The sequence below is a fragment of the Oryctolagus cuniculus genome, chromosome 6 (genome assembly GCF_964237555.1).
Source record: "Oryctolagus cuniculus chromosome 6, mOryCun1.1, whole genome shotgun sequence".
In the NCBI taxonomy this organism is placed as follows: Eukaryota; Metazoa; Chordata; class Mammalia; order Lagomorpha; family Leporidae; genus Oryctolagus; species Oryctolagus cuniculus.
In genome coordinates, this window is record NC_091437.1 from 20,186,182 (window position 1) to 20,210,690 (window position 24,509).

At 39.4% G+C, this 24,509-nt stretch overlaps 1 protein-coding gene across 14 annotated transcripts in view; it reads right to left on the reverse strand.

Moving 5' to 3' along the window:
* Window positions 1-24,509, reverse strand: part of RAPGEF6 (Rap guanine nucleotide exchange factor 6) — a 205,911-nt gene that overhangs the window by 104,176 nt on the left and 77,226 nt on the right. For 13 of the 14 annotated variants that reach the window (XM_070076077.1, XM_070076083.1, XM_070076081.1 and 10 more), the window contains one exon: window positions 2,755-2,886. In XM_070076077.1, coding sequence (XP_069932178.1) covers window positions 2,755-2,886 — 132 coding nt within the window. Of the gene's footprint in view, window positions 1-2,754; window positions 2,887-20,519; window positions 22,163-24,509 lie in introns of those variants that run through there. The other variant, XM_051844179.2, reaches the window with a different exon arrangement.

The window sequence follows — 24,509 nt, forward strand, 5'->3', positions numbered from 1 at the left end:
CCCAACCGGGACTAGAACCCGGGGTGCCAGCGCTGCAGGCGGAGGATCAGCCAAGTGAGCCGTGGCACATTTTTTAAAAAAATTATCTCATTTGTGTGAGCTTCTAGAAAATGGTAACTTGTAAGGGAGAAAAAAGACTGGTGGTTCCCAACAGTCGGGTATCAGGAGAGGAGACCTACAGCAAGGGGGATAGGGTACTTTCTGAGGAAACAGAAAGTAAGTTCTATGACTTGATGTAAACTGAAGAGAGTAAATTTCATGTGTAAATTACACATCAGTTAACACAAAACACATACACACAATTGGTGTAGGAGGCAGAATTAAGTCGATCTGAGATTGAATTTGTTGACTGAGGGAAGGGAGCCAATGGTAATTTCAGGAGTCTGGAGCACAAAAAGGAGACTTCTACAATACCTTGCAATATGCAGGAGAGATAGCAACACCTACCCACAGCTGTGTCCATTCTTAAACTGAACTTCTTATAAGGTAGAATGAATTGTATAGTATTACTGAGGAAGGAAGACATATGGACAGTTTCAAGCAGGGCAATTCACTCGGGGTCATAGTCCTGCAACACAAAACCTCCAATTCCAACTTCAGGTTGGTTATCTTACAGGTGGGAAATCTGTAGACGCTAACAGAGGTGCAGTTCTTCAGAAACTTCTCCAGTATGTTCACCAACATATAGGGGCCTAGTCTTCCAGCGCACAGTGAAGTACTGTCCTTTCCCAGCGACCCTGAATTTTAATCTACGCACTCTTTTGTCCCTTCCCTCACAACTATTTGCCTTAGAAATGGATCATTCCAGTGAGACTAGGTTTCCACAGTTTGTCAATGCATCTCCTGTTGTGTACAGTCTCTCTTAGCAAGGTTAAGACATTCCCACCCATCCTGACAGGAATATGCAGCAGCCATATTCCTGAATTTGACCAATTCCAGGCCTATCTTCCTCAGAGTTCCTCTCCTGGAAAAACTCAGAGATGCCACTGCTCTTCCACAAGATACATGTTTTGGGGAAGACCAGAACGTTTTGAAAAGCTACACATAAACTAAAAAATGGTGGCTGGCTGTTTTTCATCTTTCATTTGCCTATCAGCCTGGTTTTTCTAAAATACCTAAATCTGGGTAGCTTAGTAGAACCACAATTTAAATGTTTCCCTCAAAAAACAACTATTTCCACAGTTCTGTGTTTTATGGACACCACTCAGTACACTGGGCAATTGGCCTATTTAAATGTGGCTACTCTGAACTGCAGGGTGCTGTAAAATTAAATGGTTTTCTAAAGAGTTAGCTTTGTGGCCGGTGATGGAGTGTAGCAAGTTAAGCTGTGTCCCGCAGCACTGGCATCCCACAAGCACATCAATTTGAATCCTGGCTGCTCCACTTCCGATTCAGCTCTGTTAATGTGCCTGGCAAAGCAGTGGAAGATGGCCCAAGCCCTTGGGCCCCTGCACCCACGTGTGAGACCTGGAAGAAGCTCCTCTTTTTGGATCGGTACAGCTCTGGCTGTTGCGGCCAATTGGGGAGTGAAACCAGCGGATGGAAGACTCCTCTCTCTCTCTCTCTCTCTCTCTCTCTCTGCCTCTCCTTCTCTCTTTGTATAACTCTTGACTTTCAAGTAATATTAATAAATCTTAAAAAAAAAAATGCCTATTGAGGTGCCCATGTTTAAAAAAAAGACTTCGTATGAAGAACGCACATAAATTATGTTAAAATGTTGATTACAGGCCAAAATTATAATATTTGGATATACTGTGCTAAATAAAACATATTACTAAAATTAATTGTGCTTGTTTCCTTCTACTTTTTAAAATATGATTTCCAGAAAACTTAAATATATGGCTCAGTTTAAATTTCTATTAGCTCCAAAATACACTGCACATTTGAAATTCTGAATAAACCAACTTTAAAAAGGAGATTTATTCATTATTTGAAAGGCAGAGTGAAAGAAAAATGGAGTGTGTGCACACCAAGCCAGGGTGAAGCCAGGAGCTCCTCCACATCTTCCACCAGAGTGGAAGGGGCACAAGAATTTGCGGTATCTCCTGCCTTCCCAAGCACACCAGCAGGGAGCTGGATCAGAGACAGAGCAGCCTGGACACGAAGGGGTGCTCACACAGGATGCACGTGTCCCAGGCAGCAGCTTAATCAGTTGGGCAACAAGTATCATGTGTTCTTTATTTTACTGAAAGCCTGTATATTCATGATCACTGACAGAATACAACTCACTCCCCAGAAAAGAGACCACACACAAAGTTCCACTCTGAGGACTGCAGAATGCACTGCTCTGAACTTAGGTTCCACCTCAGCAGAATGTGTAAGGACCCTCCCGGGTGGGGGCCTCCCAAAGCCTGCCCTCTATTACAAGGAACACTGAAAATCTTACTAAATTGGCCATTTCTTCTGAGGTTTTAAAAATGAAAAAGTTAATAATTCACTAATTTATATATTACAGTAACAGAAATCTTTTTTATAATATAAAAACAATGCTAATGTTCCTCATGACTTCTACTTATGAAAGCAAGTTTATATATTTCTAAGGGGTCAGTGAGATAAAAAAAAAAAATGGAAGCTAACACTGGATTATACCTAATCCTTCTCAAAAGACAGATCACCTTTGATTAGGCATACAAATTTGAAAAGTAAATAAAGTATACTTCTCTATAGAACTTATGCTTGAATTTTATACTGCCATAGAATATTTTGAAGTATAAAAAAGCCATAGTCACAGTACACAAACTCTTAAGGTATTACCTGATAGATATCAGATAAACTGCTGCTTCCGGAATCACTGGCAATGCTACAGCCAGACTGACTAGAGGACACATGAGTCACCTGTGGGTGAGGGCTGTCTGTGAGGTGCATCTTGGTAAGATCAGCCGGAAGCTGAAGGAAAAAGAAGAATTTAGTTATTGTAAATGTCAGACTTTACCTTTTTACGAGTTCTTGAAACACTATAACTTCTATTAATACATTTCTGTTTATGCACATTACTATACAACCTCATTTCTAACTTAATTTCTCCATCCTTGGCAAAAATCTTTTGAAATAATAAGAACCAAGTAATATTCTCAAGCTTTGAGACATCCCTACAGTGGTAAGCTCATCAAATAGTTTCCCAAAAGGAACTGTCATTATTAACAGTGTTTCAAAGGAAAAGTTTGATCCCTCCTTTTCCCACATAAAAATATCAGTTGCTTTAACTGTAAAGGGCCAGAATACTATTAAAACACATAGACAGTAAAACAAACAACAGTATCTTGGATTAAAGCCCAGCACTAGGCAGCAACAAACTAACTGCATTTAATATCCCCTAAATTTTGTAAGCATCTTTATACTTACTGTTATTAAATTAGTATATGACTGGTCTCTGAGAAATTACTAACAATCAAAGCAATTTAATGAATGTGTGCTAGGTACTGGGATACAAGAGACACAAGAAGGAAATTACTTCAACAGCCCTTTAATATGGTCACACTCTTGTCAGGTACAGAGGTTATGTAACACACTTCATACTACATCTCAGATAATAAATGTCCTAGGAGTTAAGAAACAAAACACTACACTCTAAGTAATGAATGTGCCACACAGAAGGTATGGTATAATGTCTTCCCAAGTGATTCCTCAGACCATTAAGAGCAATCCAAATTTAAAAAATAGTTTCCAACTGTTTTATTTAGGAAAACATTAAAGACAGTGTCACATAGACAGTACAAGTTAAATATACTCCAAATGAACAAATGGTTAAGTCCGAATTAAATCATCTCAACAGTAATTACTATAATTACAAAAACTACACACCAAAATTAATTATGAACTTCCCCTACTGAAAATGATGGATTAGGTAATTCAATTGCATTCTATAACTAATATAAACAGAAATGTGGAAAACACACACACACACACACACACACACACACACATTCTTGAGGGGGTGAGAAGAGAGAAACATAAGAGAGCACAGGGCCTAGAAAACATGCATACATTCACTCGCTCAAGTATGCAGTTACTGGTCTCTGAGGTTGCTTTTCTCCTAAGAGTATCTCTTGATTCCTAATTTCCAAGGTCAGTCTGGAAGGGAAACTCTTGGACTATGATCCTGCAGAGGATACTATGCTCTAAGAATTTTAACTCAAAAATACTTCAACCTTGATTTCATAATGATTTCAATTCCTGATGCTAGATTAAGGGAACCCATGATTACTGGTATTTCCACTCAACGGTTACAGGCAAACACAAATCTTCTGTTGGATACTTTTGTCTTTTTTGGTTTCATATGTTCCTTTTCTTTTAAAATTAATTTATCTACCCACCAGTTTGACAGAGACAGCAACAGAGAGAGAGAAATCTTCCATCTGCTGGTTCACTTTCCAACCCTCCACACCCCAAAGCTGGGGTTGGGCCAGGCACTCCAATATGTGATGTAGACTTCTGAAGTGTCAGCTTAACCTGCTGTGCCATAATGTCCACTTTCTTTTTATCAATATTTTAAAACAATCTTTTAAAAATGTTAAAATCATTCTTAACTCATAGGTCCTACAGCTCCCTGGCCAGAATGGGTCCTGTTTAGTGACCCATTATGTATGTAGAGAAAAGGACAAGACTAACAATTTTAGAAAGGAAAAAGAATGAAAAAAATTCTAAAATACAAAATAGAAATTTAAAAACCTGAAGATGGACTCAATAAAAGACTGATATAGCTATGAAAATAACTACAAAAGACTGAACTGAAAAAATATCCAGAATGAAGCATGCAAAGTAACAAGCATGAAATTAGGAGGGAAGAAGTATGAGTCACAGCAGATCCAGTGAGAACACAACATCTGACAAGCCAATCCCAGAAACGGAAGAGAAAGAAAGCTTACTGCAAAGAAGAAAGATGTTGACTGAGCACTTTCTAAAACTACTAACAAACAGGAAATCACTCTCAATGAGTTTCAGGAACTCTCAAGTCAAATACAAACAAAATCACACCTATGCACACCAATGTAAAACTACTGGGGAGGGGCTGGTGTTATGGCAGAGTGGATAAGGCTGCGTTGCCAGCATCCCAGGCAGGTGCCGGTCCAAGACTTGACACAGTTGCACTTTCCAATCCAGCTCCCTGCTCCTGCACCCATGTAGGTGTGGGGAGCAGCTCGGACTAGACTAAGTTACTGGAATTAAGACTTATTCTATGCATCTGCTCTCCCACAATATGGCGCTGGGAGAGAAGAAAACAGCTTTTACACAGCTGCCTCCAGTTCAACCAATAAACTGTAGGACCTGTTCCTGATTGGAGAGCAGCGTACTCGGCGTGTGGGCAGCCGAGTTAGGATTGGCGGAGGAGGACTATAAAGGAGGAGAGAGACAGAGACGGCATGCACCGGGAACATCTAAGGGGAACATCTAAGGGGAACACCTGTGCAGCCCCCGAGAGAGCCGGCCGGCGGTGTGCCGCTCCCCTGCGGAAGTGGGGAATGTGGCAGGGGGAACCGCCCTTCCACGGAGGTGGAAGGGATAGTAGCCAACCCGGGAAGAACCAGCAGCAAACCCGGGGAGGGCCGAGCAGACAGAAGAACAGCGCAGGGTTCTGTGTCGTTCCTCCACGAAGAGGGGGAGCGACATAATGGTGCCGTGACTCGGATATGAAGCCTAGGCAGGGTTTAGTGTCGTTCCTCCACGAAGAGGGGGAGCGACAGTAGGATATCCAGAACAAACTCCTGGCTTTGGCACACCCCAGCCCCAGCCCCTGCAGCCATATGGGGAGTGAACCAATGGAGAGAAGCTCGCTAGCCCGCCCATCCTTCGTCCCTTCCTCCCTCCCTCCCTCCCTCCCTCTCACTCTGTCTCTAGCTCTCCCCCTCTCTCTTCCTCTATTTCTGTTAACTCTTTCATATAAATAAATAAATATTTTTAGAAAAACTGTGGGTATAAATAAAAGACAAAAGTCTTGGGGTAGTCAGGGAAAACAAAACAACTGATGGCTGATTTCTCAACAGAAACTTTGGAAGTCAAAAGACAATAGAGTAGTATCTCCAAAAGCTGAAATTTTATACTTGGTATTAGCAGTCCTCTTTGGTAGTAGAATACAAGAAAAATAAGGGGTAAGACAATTAAAATGCAAACATCAAGACATATTTATTTCCAGATGAAAGGTTGTCTTCAGAGAAAAACAGAAGATGTGTACTCCACGAATTTTAAGATTTTCAATAAGCTTGTTAAAGACAGTATCAACATATGAAAATCAGTATCATCCTTAGGTATCAGGTGGAACATATGAAGGGAAGATTTTACCCCTGTCAATGAACTCTTGCTTACATTATTAACTAAAGAAAAATCGGTGCCCTTTAAGGATGTTTTAAGACTGGTTTAAAGAAGAAATGTAAGCAACAGTTAAATCAGGACTGTAAGGTGGATGCTTAACAATTTCTCATTGAAATCATCACAAAATTGCTCTTGTTCGCTGAGAGGAATGAACAGAAGCATTGTTCTGGTGCAGATGGATTCTCTGAAGCTCTCCTGAGTATTTTTCTGCCTAACCTTTAGCTATCTTTCTCAAAACACATAATAAGCACTCATTATCATTTTTTGGCACCCAAAAAAGTCAATAAGCAAAACACCATGAATATTTCAAAAGACTATTTCCATGATCTTTGCTTTTGATTGGTCCATTTTCTTCTATTTGAGAATTTCAACTTCTTGGTAACCATTATTTTTATTGTGCTTTTTCTTCAGGACTGTACTGTTAAAGCCACGTTTCAGCTTCTGTTACAATTCTTCAAAGAAATGCTTAGGATCTTGAACAAACTTATTTAAAATTTCTTTTAAAAGGTCTTGTCTGAAACTGATCTGAGTACAACAGTTCTGGCAGTCATGGCTGTGTAAGTTGAACAAACCGAGATGACTGTAGAGTTTGCTGTTGCTGCTGTTAACTGTAGGTTCTCTTCAATCACAACACCGAGAAGGTCAATGTTTTCCCTGCAAATTGATGTGAATGTGCTAGTGCTGTGGGTTTCATTTTCCATATCATCTTGCAGTTATCCATTTGCAAACTTCTGAGTTATTTGGGGGTATCGTCAACATACACTTTTCAAAAAGCATCAATGATTTTACCATTCTTTCAACCAAGGTTTACTATAAATTTGCTCTGGGTTCTTGATTCAATTTTAGCAGAATTCATGTTGCTCTCAAAGAGGGTCTTTACACAATGATGTCTTATCCTTCTCAGTGCCTCAAACCAGATCTTATCAAGAGTTAGCATCCCTTATGGGCACCAGTTCAAGTCCCAGCTGCTCCGCTTCCAATACATGTCTCAGCTATGGCCTGGAAAGGCAGTGGAGGATGGCCCAAATCCTTGGCCCCTGCACCCTCATGGGAGACCCAAAGAGGCTCCTGGATCCTGGCTTCAGATCAGCTCAGCTCTGGCCGCTGTGGTTATTTAGCGAGTAAACCAGCAAACGAAGACCCCTCTCTGGCTCTGCCTCTTTCTGTAACTCTTTCAAATAAATAAAATAAATCTTAAAATAAATAAAATAAATCTTAAAAAAACCCCACATGTTTCTTATTTATTTATTTATAAGTCAGAGTTACAAAGAGAGATGGAGAGAAAGAGAGAGGTCTTCCATTTTCTAGTTCACTCCCCAAGTGGCCACAACAGCCAGGTCTGAGCCAGGTCAAAGCTAGGAGTTTCATTCAAGATTCCCATGTGGGTCACAGGGGCCCCACTGCTTGGGCCATCTTCTGCTTCTTCTCCCAGGCCATTAACAGGGAGCTGGATCAGAAGTGGAGCAGCTGAGACATGATCCGGGATAGCTGGTGGTGGCTTTACCCACTATGCCAGCCCCTTCATGAACTTTTTGATGATTTCTTATATGTACTACTGTTTATGAATTAGACTCACTATATAAAAAATAACAAATTCACAAAAAAAATCCTAAGGAACAAAAATAGTCATTTTCCACAGAAACAAAAATAAGAGAATTACTCCCCAGCAAACTTACAGCGAAAGAAATCCACTGAGAGAAGGAAAATGACTCCAAATGCAGCAACAACAACAACAAAACAATAAAAATAGTAAATGTGTGGATATATCTATATGAACACCATCTATATAAAATAGTAACACTAAGGTTCTATGAAGTTTAAAATTTACAAAGAATTAAAACACATCATTAACAAGTTTAACTCTAAAGGAGGATAAATAAAACTATTAAAGTGATCTAAATTCCTTTAACTATCCATAAAGTTGCAGTAGCAGACTTAATAGGTGAAGGAAGTATGCTGTAATCTCTGATCCAAATTTATTAAAAGTATGTTTATACATACTTTTTTTAAAAAAGATTTATTTTATTTATTTGAAAGAGTTACAGAGGAAGGTGGGGACAGAGGAAGAGGTCTTCTATTCGCTGGTTCACTCCCCAGATGGCCTCAACGGCCGGAGCCGGGCTGATCCAAAGCAAGGAGCCAGGAGCTTCTTCCGGGTCTCCCACGTGAATGTAGGGGCCCAAGGATTTGGGCCATCTTCTACCACTTTCCTAGGCCATAGCAGAGAGCTGGATTGGAAAAGGAGCAGCCAGGACTAGAACCGGCGCCCATACGATTTGCCGGCGCAGAGGCGGAGGATTAACCTACTGCACCACAGCGCCGGCCTGTATCTGCACTTTTTATGTACTAACAAGCTCACAGAAGAGAAAATACTAATAAAAAGGATGGACACATTGGGGCTGGCGCTGTGGCTCACTTAGTTAATCCTCTGCCTGTGGCTGCGGCAATCCATATGGGCACTGGGTTCTAGTCCTGGTTGCTCCTCTTCCAGTCCAGCTCTCTGCTGTGGCTCGGGAAGGCAGTAGAGGATGGCCCAGGTGCTTGGGCTGCTGCACCTACATGGGAGACTGGGAAGAAGCACCTGGCTCTTGGGTTCAGATCAGCGCAACGCCGGCCATGGCAACCATTTGAGGAGTGAACCAATGGAGGGAAGACCTTTCTGTCTTTCTCTGTCTATAACTCTACCTGTCCAAAAAAATAAAAATAAAAATAAATAATAATAATAATGAAAACACAAACCAAAAGAAAGATGACACAGCTGTTCAAATTTAAGATACAGTACAGTTTGAGGCTAAAGCACCAGGAGAGAAAAAGGGACAATCAATTTAACAAAGAATTCATAATGATAAAAGTTCAACACTAAATTTAAAAAGTCTCAAAACATGCACGGCAAAAAGACCTGAAAACAATCTAAATGTTCATCAATTAAAAAAAATGTGGTATATATACTCAACAGAATACTAGCTGCCCTTCAAAAAATAAAAGCAGAAATTTACTGCAAAAACATGCATGAACCTAAAAGACATTATCTCATGTAAAATAAGGTACACAAACAAATATTGTATGATCTCACTTTTAAGTGGAATTTGAAAGCTTAATCTCTGTGCCGGTTTTGCGCTGCACCAGGTAAAGCCACTGCCTGTGATGCCAGCATGTTCACACTGCTCTACTTCCTAAACGACTTGCTGTTAACGGGCCTGGGAAAAGCAGAAGATGGCCCAAGTGTTTGGGCTCCTGTCACTCAGGTTGGAGACCTGGATGAAGTTCCTGACTCCTGGATCCAGCGGGGCCCAGCCTTGGCCATTAAGGCCATTTGAGGAGTAAATTCGTTCAAATTAATAAATCTGTATAAAAAAAGTTGAAATCAAAGGGAGAAAGCAGAAAACATCACAACTGTTTTTGTGACCATTATATATTTCATTACTCTAGATGTAGAGGGAAAGATATGCTGGAGATAGAATACAATCAGATATGCTCAGATAGGCATTATGAATGTATCTATTTACTTTTAACTACACTGTTCCCTTTTTTAAAAAAAATTTTTATTTTGTTTATTTGAAAGGAAGGAGAGGGGCACAAAGAGATAGAGACCTTCCATTGCTGATTCACTCTTCAAACAGCCACAATGGGAGAGGCTGGATTAGGCCAAAACCAGGAGCCTGGAACTCTGACAGGGTCTCCCACAAGGGTGCAGGGGCCAAACTATTTGGGCCATCTTCCGCTGCTTTCCCAGGCACATTACTAGGGAGGTGAATCAAAACAGTGCCCATATGGGATGCCAGCATCACAGGTGGAGGCTTTACCCACTGTGCCACAAAACCGAATCCAGGCATTTTGAATTTAATTCCTATAGGTAATAGAGACCTACTGTGGCCTTCTGGGAAATGCAGCAACACAACAGCGGCCCACATCCTGCTACAATAATAAAGGGTCCCCAAATCTTAAAGGCTTCATCTAGCAAAGTGTGTATTTTGGTCATTTAAAGCTCTCTGTTGGTACAAGCAACTCTTTGGGGTGAAAGCCTTATAAAGAAAAAAGTAGGGGCCAGAGCTGTGGCGCAGCAAGTTAAAGCTCTGGCCTGAAGGTCGGCATCCCATATGGACGTGAGTTCTAGTCCTGGCTGCTCCTTTTCCAATCCAGCTCTCTGCTGTCGACTGGGAAAGCAGTAGAAGATGGCCCAAGTCCTTGGGCCCCTGCACCCGCATGGCAGACTCGGAAGAGGCTCCTGGCTTCGGAATGGCGCAGCTCCGAATGTTGCGGCCATCTGGGGAGTAAGCCAGTGGATGGAAGAGCACTCTCTCTGTCTCTACCTCTCTCTGTAACTCTTTCAAATAAATAAAATAAATCTTAAAAAAAAAAAAAAATAAAATAAAGAAACTGCTTTGGTCCTTTAGCTTTGCCATCTCATCACAAGGCCACTTAGGCCAGCAGTAGAAAAAAGAGTGGGAAGGGATTAATCTACCATAACAATCAGAGAAATAAAGATGAAAATACCTTTCCACCCCACCAGATTGGCAAAAAGCAAGTCTAATAATATAAAAGGTGCAAGGCTACATAGAAAACAACACTGTATTCTCATCAAATGTTAAGGAGAGAATGAACTGCTAGAGCCCCTTTGGAGAAAAATTTGGCTATTTATCATTTTGCAGATCAAATCTTAAGATTTTACTGAAAAAATATATACATTGGTGAATCAGTAAGCTTTCTCTGGAAACCCATCCTAAAATAAATAGGTGAAACAAGAAATATACCAGGGATTCATTACAAACAATAACCGTAATTGCTTAATGGAAGAGAAGAGCTAAACTACCACTATGTGCAAGTTATCACTTGATATCTGTGGGAAACTGATTCCATGGTCCCCATACGATACCAGAATCGGCTAACTATGATGTCTCTTATATTAAAAAAAATGTGCACATAACCTGTAAACAATCATGTCTGTATTACTTACAATACCTGCTACAAAGATACCTCCTGAAAGTTGTTACACTGTATTGTTTAGGAATTATGACAAGGAAAAAAAGTTTGTTATGTGTTCAGCACAGATTTAATTTTTTTCAGATTATTTTCCAACTGTATCTGGCTGAATTCATGGATGTAGAAACTATGGATACAGAGGCTGACAGTACATCTCCCAGTTAAAGGTAGAGCTGCACATTCGAACTTGGACAACTTTGTAAAAATGTATTGATTGTGAAGAGGCAAGTTTCATGATAAATATGTAAAACATAACTCATTGTAAAGCATAAAAATAATATATTTTCTGGGTACCTGCACCTCTAAGATTAGAAGAAAAGATCTGACAGAATAGGTAACATGCAATCAATAGAAGTACTTTCTTTTTAAGATTTATTTTATTTATTTGAGAGGTAGAGTTACAGATAATGAAAGAGATAGAAAGGTCTTCCTTCCGTTGGTTCACTCCCCAAACAGCCGCAATGGCCAGAGCTACAAGGATCCGAAGCCAGGATCTTTGTCCCAGTCTCAGACACAGGTGCAGGGGCCCCAGGAATTTGCCCATCTTCCACTGCATTCCCAGGGCACAACAGAAAGCTGGAATGGAAGAGGAGCAGTTGGGTCTAGAACCAGCACCCATATGGGATGCTGGCACCGCAAGTGAAGGATTAACCTACTGAGCCATACCACTGGCCCCAATACTAGTACTTTCTATAAAGGACAAAGAATGGGCTGGGGATCCAAACAGAAATTCAGCTTTACCCGAAGCATTCTCATTTTTTAAAAATTTTATTTATTTGTTTTCATTCTGCTTGAAAGGGAGGTGGGGAGGGGAAATGGGGAGTAAGGAAGAGGAGAGAAAGAAAGCTATGGATCTCCTATTTTCTGGTTTACTCTCAAATGCCTACAACAGCTGAGGCCTGGTCAAGCCGAAAGCCAGGAGCCTAGAAGAACTCAATTATGGTGCCTTACATAGAGGGCAGGGATGCCATATTTAAGCCATCATCTGCTCTCAGGTGCACATCAACAGCAAGCCAGAACCAGGAGACGAGACAGAACTCAAGCTCAGGCACTCTGATACAGAATGTGGGCCTACATTTGGGAGCATTTGAACTGTGCCACATGCTTGCCTCCTTGAAATGTTTTATTATGAAGAAAGCATTCCTCTATTATTTCTACAAATAAGTTATTTTTTTAAAACTAAAAACTACACGCGCACACACACACACACAAAGGTGATTTTCTACTTGTCAAGACACCAGGAATGTGCTGAAATTCTGAACTTAGCAACCTAGAGTTACCACACACACATACACACACACAGTATCCATTCATAACCTGAAACAAGTTACGAGACTGAAGTACACATTTTACTAGACTGCCTTATGAGAAGTTAAGTAGGAATACTGATATTTATAGCACAGTTGAGAACAAACATTTAACATAAAAGCACTGGAAACAGAGTAGAAAGAGATACAAATTGGGTTAAAAAAAACTCCCAAGAGGGTAGAGGAAAGTGGAGGCTGGGTAACACCCTCCAGTGACCATCTCATCTCCTCACTGGAACAAGTTACATAGCTATTTAGACATTCAGCAACCTCCCCAGGAGCTGTGGAAGCCAGGCTACACATTGCAGTACCTACTTTCAGGATAATACTAAGATATGTCATACAAAAAAAAGCAGAAAGCAAAGAAGTGACCATGATACCCTTGCCCCAGCTCCAAACAGCACTGTCTGGGGACACATAGGGAATTAAGTCCAGCCCTTAAGACACCTGAATCCTACTGCCAATTCGAATGAAACAAAATTCATTGTTGGGTAAGGCGCCCCAGCTCCTGCGTCCTAGTGCAGATCCACAGACGGAAGATTTGGAACACCTCTGCCTCCATTCCACAACCACCAACAAAAAGCAGATCGAAACTCCAGCTGTTGCAGAAGAGGAGAGGGAGCTTAAGACCTGATGTGGAGCTCAGAGCCTTGGTATCTGCCAAGGGATCCAGCAGCCAATAAAGCCCAATGGCCACTACCCCGAGATCGCAGTTCAGAGAGTCCCTAGACTTGCCCCAGCATCAGGAGGATGACTGTGTCCCTTCTGCGAGTTAAACTCACTCCAACGAGTACCACGTAGCCAAGTATGTACTCACAAAATAGCCCAGAGTCTAATGACTATGAAACCCAGGGAAGATCCACCTGGCTAGGGACTGTTTGATCAGTTGAGGGGCTGCTTCTATTGCCCAGTTCCAAACTTTGGGGAGATAACCAGGAACCACAAAACTGTTCTATGACACATGCCACTCTAAAAAGATTCTAATGGTCTCTGACTCTAGGACAGCGACTGGAGACAGAGAATGTGAACTTAATTAGAGCCAAGACAAATGTTGAGGTCATGGCTCATCAGTCTTACACCTTGGCCAGCATCACCACTGACTGCTAGGAAGGAGCATTAGCCAATGCATCCACCTCAGCACCAGACAGATCAGATCATGGTGGGCTACTGGTTCTGCATGTTCAGCATCATGGTACCAGCTCTGAGTGTCCAGCATCACAGGACAAGGCATCTAGGTCTACCCAGCCACAGTAAAAGGCTTGTAGGGATGAAAACCAGTTCAGATTTTGGAATTAATGTGTACTAAGTTATACTCTACTAGAAATGTTTTGGGGACCAGCACTGTGGCACAGCAGGTTATAGCCCCTGTAGCACCAGCATCCCATATGGACGCTGGTTCATTTTCTGGCTGCTCCACTTCCAATCCAGCTGCCTGCTAATGCACCTGGGAAAGCAGCAGAGAATGGCCAAGGTGCTTGGGCCCCTGCACTGGCAGGGGGATCCGGATGAAGCTTCTGGCTCCTGGGTTCAGAATGGCTCAGCTCTGGCAGTTGCAGACATTTGGGGAGTGAACCAGCAAATGGAAGACCTCTCTACCTGCCTCTCTATACCTCTACCTCTACCCTTCCTTCTCCCCCGCCCCCATAACTCTTTCAAATAATTAAAATAAATCTTCAAAAAAAAAAGTTTTGGGTTCTAGCGCACAGTAGCATGATTTCAGACTGTTAAAATGCAATATATTTCTCTTTAGAAGACAGTTTCATGTTTTCACCACATACAGGTGTTAGATATCTTATGAGATATAAGTTTACCCTGATGGGACCTCACACAATGTATACATGTACTGAAATATCACATGGCAGGGCTGGCATTGTGGTGGCATAGGTAAAGCAGCTACATGTGATGCCATTCCTGTATGGACACAGGTTCACGTTCTAGCTTTTCCACTTCCAATCCAGCTCCCTGCTAATGGCCTAGGAAAGGCAGCAGAAGATGGCCTAAGTGTTTGGGCTCCTGCTACTCATGTGGGAAACCCAGCTGAAGTTCCTGGCTTTGTCCCAGCTGAGTGCTGGCTGTTGCAGCCATCTAGGGAGTATATTGCAAATGGAAGATCTGTCTCTAATTCTTTCAAATAAATAAAACTTTTTTAAAAAATCACATGGCACCTCAAAAATATGTACACAGTTAATATCCCTTAAGCAAAATTTAAAAAAAATTAAAAAACATAAAGCAAACTAACAAGATAAGGACCTATTTGGGAAGCTGAAAAATGCATGGGAAGTGAAATATTTCTATGTTGCTGTTTTTCATTCTATTCCTTGGAACGTAGTGCTAACATTTTCTCTCTCTTATCAGGTGTTCACACATGTATGCAGTTTTTCACTTTACTAACAAATAAAAGCTTGGATGGGAGAACACAAGGACCACTTGAATCTGTATTAGAATATAGCAGAAAGGATAACTGTACATGAATGTTCAAGGTTCTAATTCAACATTTTAAACACTTGGCCTACAAGAATAAATGCTGGGGCTGATGCCATGGTGCAGGTTAATCCTCTGCCTGCGGCGCTGACACCCTATATGGGTGTCAGTTATGGTCCTGGCTGCTCCACTTTCGATCCAGCTCTCTGCTAAGGCCTGGGAAAGCAGAAGATGGCTCAAGTGCTTGGGCCCCTGCACCTACATGGGAGACCAGGAAGCAGCACCTGGCTCCTCCTAGCCTTGGGTTGGCACAGCTCCAGCCCTTGCGGCCATTTGGGGAGTGAACCAACAGAAGGAAGACCTTTCTCTATTACTCTACCTCTCAAATAAATAAATAAAAAAATAAATGTTACAACCAATCATGATATCACAGAAATATTCACTAAGAAACTTTGCTACCTAAAACCTTTTGCCACTTACATCCCATACCCAAGCATGATTTCATTTAAGACAGAGGTGAGGAACATCCAACCTGTGGGCTGTATATGGCTCACAGAAACATTTGGTTTGGTCCTGCCAAGTCAACAGCAGGCGGGACTCAAAAATCAAAAAAATCGATAGCAGGCTAATTTTTAAGTTGATAATTATGTGGCTCACAAATGATGTAATAAATACCCAAACAGCCCACAGCAGGAAAAAGTCCCCACTGCTGATTTAAGACAAGAGCATTCAAAGGGCTCTGTATGTATGAAAGAAAATTTACTCTGTATAAGCCCTCCCAAGAGGAAGAAACCCTCAGCCCAGAAGGAAATGGCGGGCACCAGGAAGGTCCCTAAGAAAAAGAAGAAATTCTCTGCAAAGGAGGAAGGGAGCAGCAGCCTTGATGAGGCCACCACCAGCAAGAGCAGTGCAGAGAAAAAAAAAAGCTCCATGAAGCATCCAAGAAAGACTAACTAGCAAGGACATTCCCTGCACTTGTGAGGGGTACCCTTTCCTGCCCTTTGTCCTCATCCCAATTGGAACATCACAAAACGCAAAAAAATGAACAAAGAAAAGAAAATTTACTATCAGTCCTAAAAAATGTTTAAAATTTGCACAAGTCAGGGAATGGCGCCATGGTGCAGTAAATTAATCCTCTGCCTGCGGCGCCAGCATCCATATGGGCGCAGGTTCTAGTCCTGGCCACTCCTCTTCCAGTCCAGCTCTCTGCTATGGCCTTGGAAAGCAAAAGAAGATAGCCCAAGTATTTGGGCGCCTTCACCCACATCAGAGACCCGAAAGAAGCTCCTGCCTCTTGGCTTCGGATTAGCGCAGCTCTGGCCGTTGTGGCTATTTGGGGACTGAACCAACAGAAGGAAGACCTTTCTCTATAACTCTACCTCTCAAATAAATAAATAAAATCCCTATAAAAAATTTGCACAAGTGACCAACAGAACACCATTCCTAAAACATCACTTAAATCCAAGCTGCACTGTTAGAACCTGTTTTTCTAAAGCCTAATATGTGATTACAGAAGCACTGTTCCAATACAGAAATAATCATTAACCTTCAAATGACCAGAAATAAAGATGGCTCTTAGACATATAACAAAACCTGCAGGTTTCTATGTGCTACTCCTAAGAAGACATTTCCAAACTCGATAAAAATTTCTAGGGGCTGGCACTATGGCCTAGCAGGTAAAGCTGCCACCTGCAGTGCAGGTATCCCATATGGGTGCCAGTTTGAGTCCTGGCTGCTCCACTTCCGATCCAGCTCTCTGCTATGGCCTGGGAAAGCAGTGGAAGATGGCCCAAGTCCTTGGGCCCCTGCACCCATGTGGGAGACCTGGAAGAAGCTCCAGCCTCTTGGTTTCAGATTGGCACAGCTCAGGCCACTGTAGCCACTGGAGAAGTGACCAAGTAGATGGAAGACCTCTCTCTCTCTTTCTCTCTGCCTATGCTTCTGTAACTCTGCCTTTGAAATAAGTAAATCTTAAAAAAAAAATTCTAGCATGCTACATGGTCTAATTTCCCATTTACTGAACAATGAGCACCTAGCATATTTTTGACATTAAGTCATAACAAAATGAACACAATTCTTGGGGTATGAAATTAAAACAAATAAAATACTAAAACAAATGTAACTTAGAAAGACTTCATTCTCACCAAGTATAGAGGGCAGAAAAGATGATGACTGAGACTAAACAAATCAAATAGTACTAACACAGACCCAGAACTACAGAATCCAACATGGCAGCCCCAGTCACAAAAAAAAAAAAAAAAAAAAAAAAAAACTCCTTAGCATTTGAAAGCAGGCATCCTTAAACATGTTGCAATTATAAAATACATACTTAATTTAGAAGGCTTAACCCTCTCCCCACCTCCCAAAAGTAAAATATCTTATAACGATCACATTTTTATTACATGCTGAAATACTTAGGACAAAGTAGCTATGTTTTTAAAACGAATTTTACTTTTAATTTTTTTTACTTTTAAAAACTGTCATTGCCATGAGTTTTAATATTGCATCTGTGATTTACATAATATTCCTGTTGAGCACTATGAGGCCAGATGCTGAATGAGCATGACGTATTCAGTGAACAGTAAGCAAACCAATAAGCTCAGGTAGGGGTGTAGAGGAGGGTTAACAGGAGAAGAAGGGTAAGAAGTGGCATTCTTGGTGCTTAGTTGTCCTCTACTGAAAGACAACCAAATGACTGGAAGACATTTGCTTTTAAAAAAAGGAAAAAATTAGTTGGGAAAAGAGAAATGCTTGGCCAGTTTGAGAACCAGCAAGATGATAATGGCTGATATGAACGAGTACAGTAGCAGATAAGGGGAGAAGAGATCACATTGCCTAGTTGGTCATGGTGTGATGCTGATCTTCATCCTGAAGAAAGGCTGCTAAGGAAGGAGTGATCAGCTGTGTCAAATGCTGCAGATAGAAAAGGCATGATAAGCTCAGAGAAATGACATGTAAAGTCAGCTGTGCATAAATCTACCAGTGATCAGTGTTTTAGAAGCACTCAAAAGAAGGGAAAGAGAACCTATAATGGAAAACCTCCTCTACTCAGTAAACAATCACCTGGAGCAAGCCACCCGAATGGATCAGAAAAGTGGGCCCCAAACAAAAATAAAAGAAATTCAAAACTCTCAAGAGAGCAATTTCAAAGAAAGTGCTAATAAAACAATAAGGAAAAATAACAGCATTCACAAAATCAAAGTTACTAAACAAACGTAGTTACAAAAAGCACCATGTAAGAAATTTCAGAAATAAATATCAAGTGATTCCTTAATATATTTTAAAGATGACTAGCAAAATAGCACTGGTCACAAATGGGAAATGAACTAGTGAGCTAGAAGGCTCAAACTGACAGTGCACAGACTGAGAATCAAGTATTAAGGAAATGTTTACACCCAACATGGACAGACCCAGAGGCCTAATATTTGTAGAGAAAACATGTAGCCCATTTTTGAAAAAACACCCAATTTCACAACTGAACAAAAATGTGAATCTTCTCAGAGTCCACCAAGTGCACAGATGGGGGAAAAAAATTAAACAATCCATGGTGAAACATGACGGCATCAAAAAATAAAAATAAAAGACAAAACAAAAACGTCACTTGCCACTAACAACATGAAAAACAGAGTACTTAACAAAGGAACAAAAATGACAATGAGTTCAGATATATCAGCCTCACTGGGGGTTTAGGACCGTGTGTTGACCATTTCAAAGGGCTAGAGGGAAAAGATATTGGATTATTTTACATTCAACTAAACAATTATTTGAAGGTAAATACAGTTTGAACATACAAGAACTTAAGGTTCATGCTCTCACAGAACCTTGCTAACAGAACTACTTATTTAGCAAGAAAATAAACCAATTCAGAAGGAGTGAAATGCAAGGGTAAAATACATAAGCAACAAATAAAGACAAAATCATAGAATGTATTGGAAAACCAAAAGTAGCAACTATGAAAAATTAATAAGTTTAATGTGTTGATACACAATCCAGAGTTAAAACTCCATCAATATTACCATGACAGCTTGGGGAGAGGGGAAGGAGACATGTATTCTTTTAAGCATGATTTACAGAGTAAGTACCAATCACAGAATCCTGCTCACTTAGTATCTGTTGGCATTTAATGAAACTTTGGAATCTGGTCTTTAAAATTCCCTTGAACTCGCCTATACTTGTTAGATTTTCCATCAAAGATTGCTACCAGTACATGTTTTGGTCAATAATCTTAAAAAACAGCCCCTGTGTCTCAATTTTCTTTAACCCTTTATCTTTTACTCACTTCCCCTCCTAAGGCAGTTCTAAACCTTAGTAGTGCCACTGCCAAGCATCAGCAATGTGTGAGCCCCACAGGTGGCATTTGCACTAAAGAACACATGCATGCCTCAACATAAAGTAGCACAAATAAACTGTGTACCTGGGCTTCTTTCCATTTCAATCACCTTTTTACCAAATGAACAGTGAATTTAAATGTCCTCCCATAAACTGCCTTTAAGAAAGAAATGCAAAGAGCTAGGCCAGATGAAACAGTACACCATGATGTTTTCACAGTATCTCTCCCTTAGTCACCACCAACAGTACAATCTTCACACAACATTATTACAAATCTAAGAAGTGCCTCTATTGTCCTTATCTCTATGCAAGAGAACCACAGAGAAATCTTAACATAATCAATGATCAAATCTAAGTGTTTGTTCTGAAGTATTTTTTTAAAACAGAACTAAAAATTCAGTTATCTCCATTTTTCTGTTTAACACACATGACAGGAAAGATAACTTGAGGGGCATCAAACTGCAAACTTTATAAATAGCCTCCATGAACATTAACATACATTGAATTACAGTATATATTTTCTGACAACCTAGCATGGCCTATTGTTTCACATTTTGTTAATTCATGAGTTAACAAATCTGTTTTAAAATGACAACTAGATTACTATTACTTTGAAAATACTTGAGAATATTATTAAATATTTTCACATAATTACTTTTCCTAATTATTATTTCCTTCATATTTTCCCACTAAAATATTTTTACTTGGTCTTCATAAAATAGTACAATTCAATCATAACTTAGATGCTACCATATTATTGAAAAATATTGTACAACATAAGCTAGAGATTAGACTAATAAACCTAAATATATCAACTATTTCAGGAAATGAAGCTACAGAACACATTCCAATTCAGAGTATGGCCATAGGTAAGTACAGAAACAGCTATCCATTACCAAATGAAGATCCAGTTTGAAAGTGAGCATACCTCCTATGTGCTTCCTTTTCAAGTCCACAGATTAAAAAGGAGGACACTTTCCAAACATTCTTGGAGGTTACTTTAGAATGTTTCAGATTTCTTTCAATTAAAAAAAAAGGCAGAGACTGAGCTAAACTGCTCTGTAGCTTTTAAAGTTTAGAAAATTTAATTGCATAGTAAAACTCATTTCTAACTCAAAATAGAATTTAAATGTAACAACTAGATTAATCACAAAGAAAACAGTAACAATTACTTACTTTGGAGGCCCATGGCTGAAGACAATTGGCATAGCAGCGAACAAGGAAAGCCATTTCCTAGGCTGGAAAGGGTAGCTTCCTTTTCAAATCAGAATCACACTGATGAGTATATAAATGAAATTCTGCTAAGCTTCTTTTTACAAATCATACACCCTTGTGGTGTTACATAAAGGTAGTTTTTCCAAACCCCTTTTCAAACTGAAATCAGGAGCTTCCAGTAGATTAAAGCATTGTTTTAAATAACTGGTAATTCTCACTTAAATGTTAACAAGCAAGTCACAGGAAATCAAGATGTTTATATTCCTGGCTTAGAACACACAGATACATAAACATGTCCTCAGGTAACAGGCACAGATACACACAGTGGTAGCACAAGAGTTAATACTCTATCAAAGCAAATAAGGCAACATGCACCGAATCTATGTGTCTGGATTCTGTGAAAGCTTTCCTGGCCGCACTATAGCTTTGTCTTTTCTTCAATTTATTTCATTCTGTAGAACAAGTGCTGCAGTGATTCTTCCGCATCAGAAGCAAACGAGAACACTGTCATCATGAAGATTAAAGTTTCTTCATCACATTCGTAATCACCAGACATTAAGAAACAGAAAAAAACCTCAAACCGTTGTACAAATGCCAGTTAGAAGATACGTGCTCTAACAGGTTTGTCCTGTAGAATGCCTGAGAATCTCCAAAATTCAAATTATTTTCTCTCTTCACATCACTATTTACAGCTCTGCAGTACTGTTTCTTATTCTAATGCATCAGTACGACGGCACTGTTGATCTAAGTCTGGCTTTTCTAGTTAAAAATTTATATATGATACAGAACAAAAACACTACATCTTCTGCTAAAGCAAGACGATATGTCAGTGTCTTAATTCCTACTGTCCTTGCCTGTTTCACAGCAGCTCCCTAAGGAGAAGCTTCTATTGATTCTATGCTCTGCAGTAAGATGAAATATCTAATAAGAAGGAAAGAGAGTGGGAGGAGAATAGAGCTAAAAGGATGACATCACCTGTACAGAAAGCCTTCAGAAACTGCATTAGATCAATTGACTACTGTATCTGCAGCTGTAGCCCAAAGAGCAATTTATTGACAACACACACCACACACACACACACACACACACTGTCTCTCTCTCTCTCTCTTATGACACATGTTAGCAAACTACATTCTGTAAGAAAAAAAGGCTTAAGCACTCTTTCAATTTAAAAAATTCATTTTGGATTTTAATTCTGTACTCTGATTTACAGCTGTGTTGGGGAAGCCATATTTCCTAATATTTATTCAAATTTAGCACAATATTATCCTGCCAAAGGAAAATAATTAGCTATGAAAAGATATTCTTGCATTCTAACCACATAAGGAAACCTAGCTCTCAGATAATGCATTATTTATTTCAAACACTACTCATTTAGGGGTTTCTGCTTAGAAAACTTGCTCTTTATCAAATAAATATTCTGAAAAGTATAACCCCTACATGACCACTTTAAATTAACACTAAAACAGGTACTAAGACTTGTATGTAAACAGTAAATTTAAATAGAAACAATGGAACTTCATTTTAAAAGGATAAACTGGAGAAAAAAAACAACACAAGCACAACAGTTCGAGCATGCAGCAACTCCTATGCAGAGTCATTTATGCAATATGGTCCTCTATTGCAGTCCAGTGCTCAATTCCTAGAAAGAAAGAAGGCAGCAGAACGCAGAAGGAATCAGAGAAAAAGCAGATTAAATCAAGCCTCCAAAGTATGCTTGCACTAGAAGAAAATTGCCTCGTTTTTCGATTTAAAAAAATACAGAAAAAACATTCTACTTCTGCCACACCCTTTCCCAGCTGAAAGCCACAACACCATTAGTGCCCATCCTGGTTTTCCACGTTTCTGCCACCAGGCACTTACTGACAATACTGCCACTTAAGCACAGAACGGCAACAATCCACGGCCAGTTTCCAATGGTGAAATACAGTTAGCCATACTGTAGCTATACTGGCAACAAAATTATCAGAATTATCAGCGAATAAATTTTGGCTTTATTCACCTAACACTTCAGGGGAGAAGAAAGGTGCAACAAAAAAATATTAGCTCAGAGACAGGTGTTGTAACCAAGGACTCCGGTGACCAGGTAAGAAAGAAACATCCTGTCATTAAGCACCAAAAAAGGAGTTCTTCAACACCCCTGGGCAAAGTCTGATTCACTTTCTGAACAACACTGTGTTGCCAATTCTGACTTATGTTGCCTCTTATATGATGAGAATTTATATAAACCTATTACAATGAACAGAGCTAAATTATGCTTTCAAAACATAATTATGAATACAGGTTTTCAAAAAACTTAAGAATTATTTTTTGTCAAACAAAAGATACATAAAATTTGCATTTGAGTATAAAACTAAATTTCACAAATACAAGCATGACTCCTTTTTCTAACTATAAAATACAGAATATTTGTACATGACTGATTTTTCAGCTTATACCAATGTATTTTTAAAATTTAATTTCTAAATATCTTTTTAAAATATGTATAAGTGTAATATAAATATTTTATTTAAAATATTAAATATTTTAAAATTTTTTATTTTTAAATAAACTATAAATGTACTGAAATTTCAATATTACAAATTCAAGTATAAATAAACTAAAATCTAGTATTAATCATTTTTTATAAACAGAAGACAGTAGGTTCTCTCTGCATGTGGATGAAGACAAAGTTTTACTACAATTCTGAAACACAAACATTTTGTATACAAAAATACAGGAGTCAAGAATATTTATCTCAATGCCAAACAGAAACTATGTTCATGTATAGCACCAATAGGATAAATTAAAGCCAACTCCAAAAGCAAAATCCTAATAGGTTTCTTTCTCCCTTTTTATAAATCATGCTGTTAACACACAAAGAAGGACCTCAAGCTGAGCAAGGGAGACAGCCATCTCTGAGCTGCTTTAAAAAAACTGCTACCCAGCGTGTGAAATGCAATCCACTAATGCCATATGTTACACAGACTGTAGTAAACACCAACTCATAAAGGAACAAAACTCTCTTTTCCTTTAGTTTGGCTTGTGAGGGAAGATGACATCATCCTTTTCCTTGTTCTACCAATCATCTCACAGTATCTGCTATTCCAGGGAACTGTATGGTAAACCTATCATGCAAAATCTCCTTGTGCAGCAATACAATGAAAAGAAAACAAAAAGGCTAAATTCTGTATTTGGTATGTGAATCCACTAGCATCCCTGATGATATTATATCACATTTAACAACCTTTTAACTAATTACTGAAGAAACATTCTTTGAAGAAATACTAATTTACCAAATAACTAAAATATTTAATTAGGAGAACAGCATATTTTTCACTTGTATCACTTTCAGAATTTCATCATGATCTTATCTTGTTATTGTACCAATTCAAATGAGGTCACCACGCAAGGGACAACAATCTACACATTGTATAGGAAACATCACCACAGGAAAGCTATTTAGGAACACATTTCCCCTGCATATGAAATGCCAGGATGCTAAGCATTACTAGTGAAATCTTATCTAGCTTTAAAAAGATCTTTGGCACTACTATAAAACAAAGCAATGCATGTTGGCTTTGCAAAGCATCACATCTTTTTTTTTTTAATGTTAAGTGCTAGTTATTAAAATTTAACTTTATAAAGTATTTATAAACAAAGACAGAATATTTTAAATCACATTGTACAGAAAACCAAATAAAAGGTAACAACAATGAAAAGGTGAGGGAGAAGTCACAACAGATAATGGTAAAGTTCTATGAGAAGACATACACTCCAAATACTATGCAAAAAAAAAAAAAGCCCTAATTAACAAAAATCAGAGTTACGTGAATCTTAGGCACAATCTCCACCTGCAGAATGAAATTATAATCAATTCAAATAGGCCAAACACAAAAAGAGGTGACAGAGAAATATTCCATAGTTTTACAAAATAAATAAGCCACTTACTTCTGTATTTTAGTTGTAAGA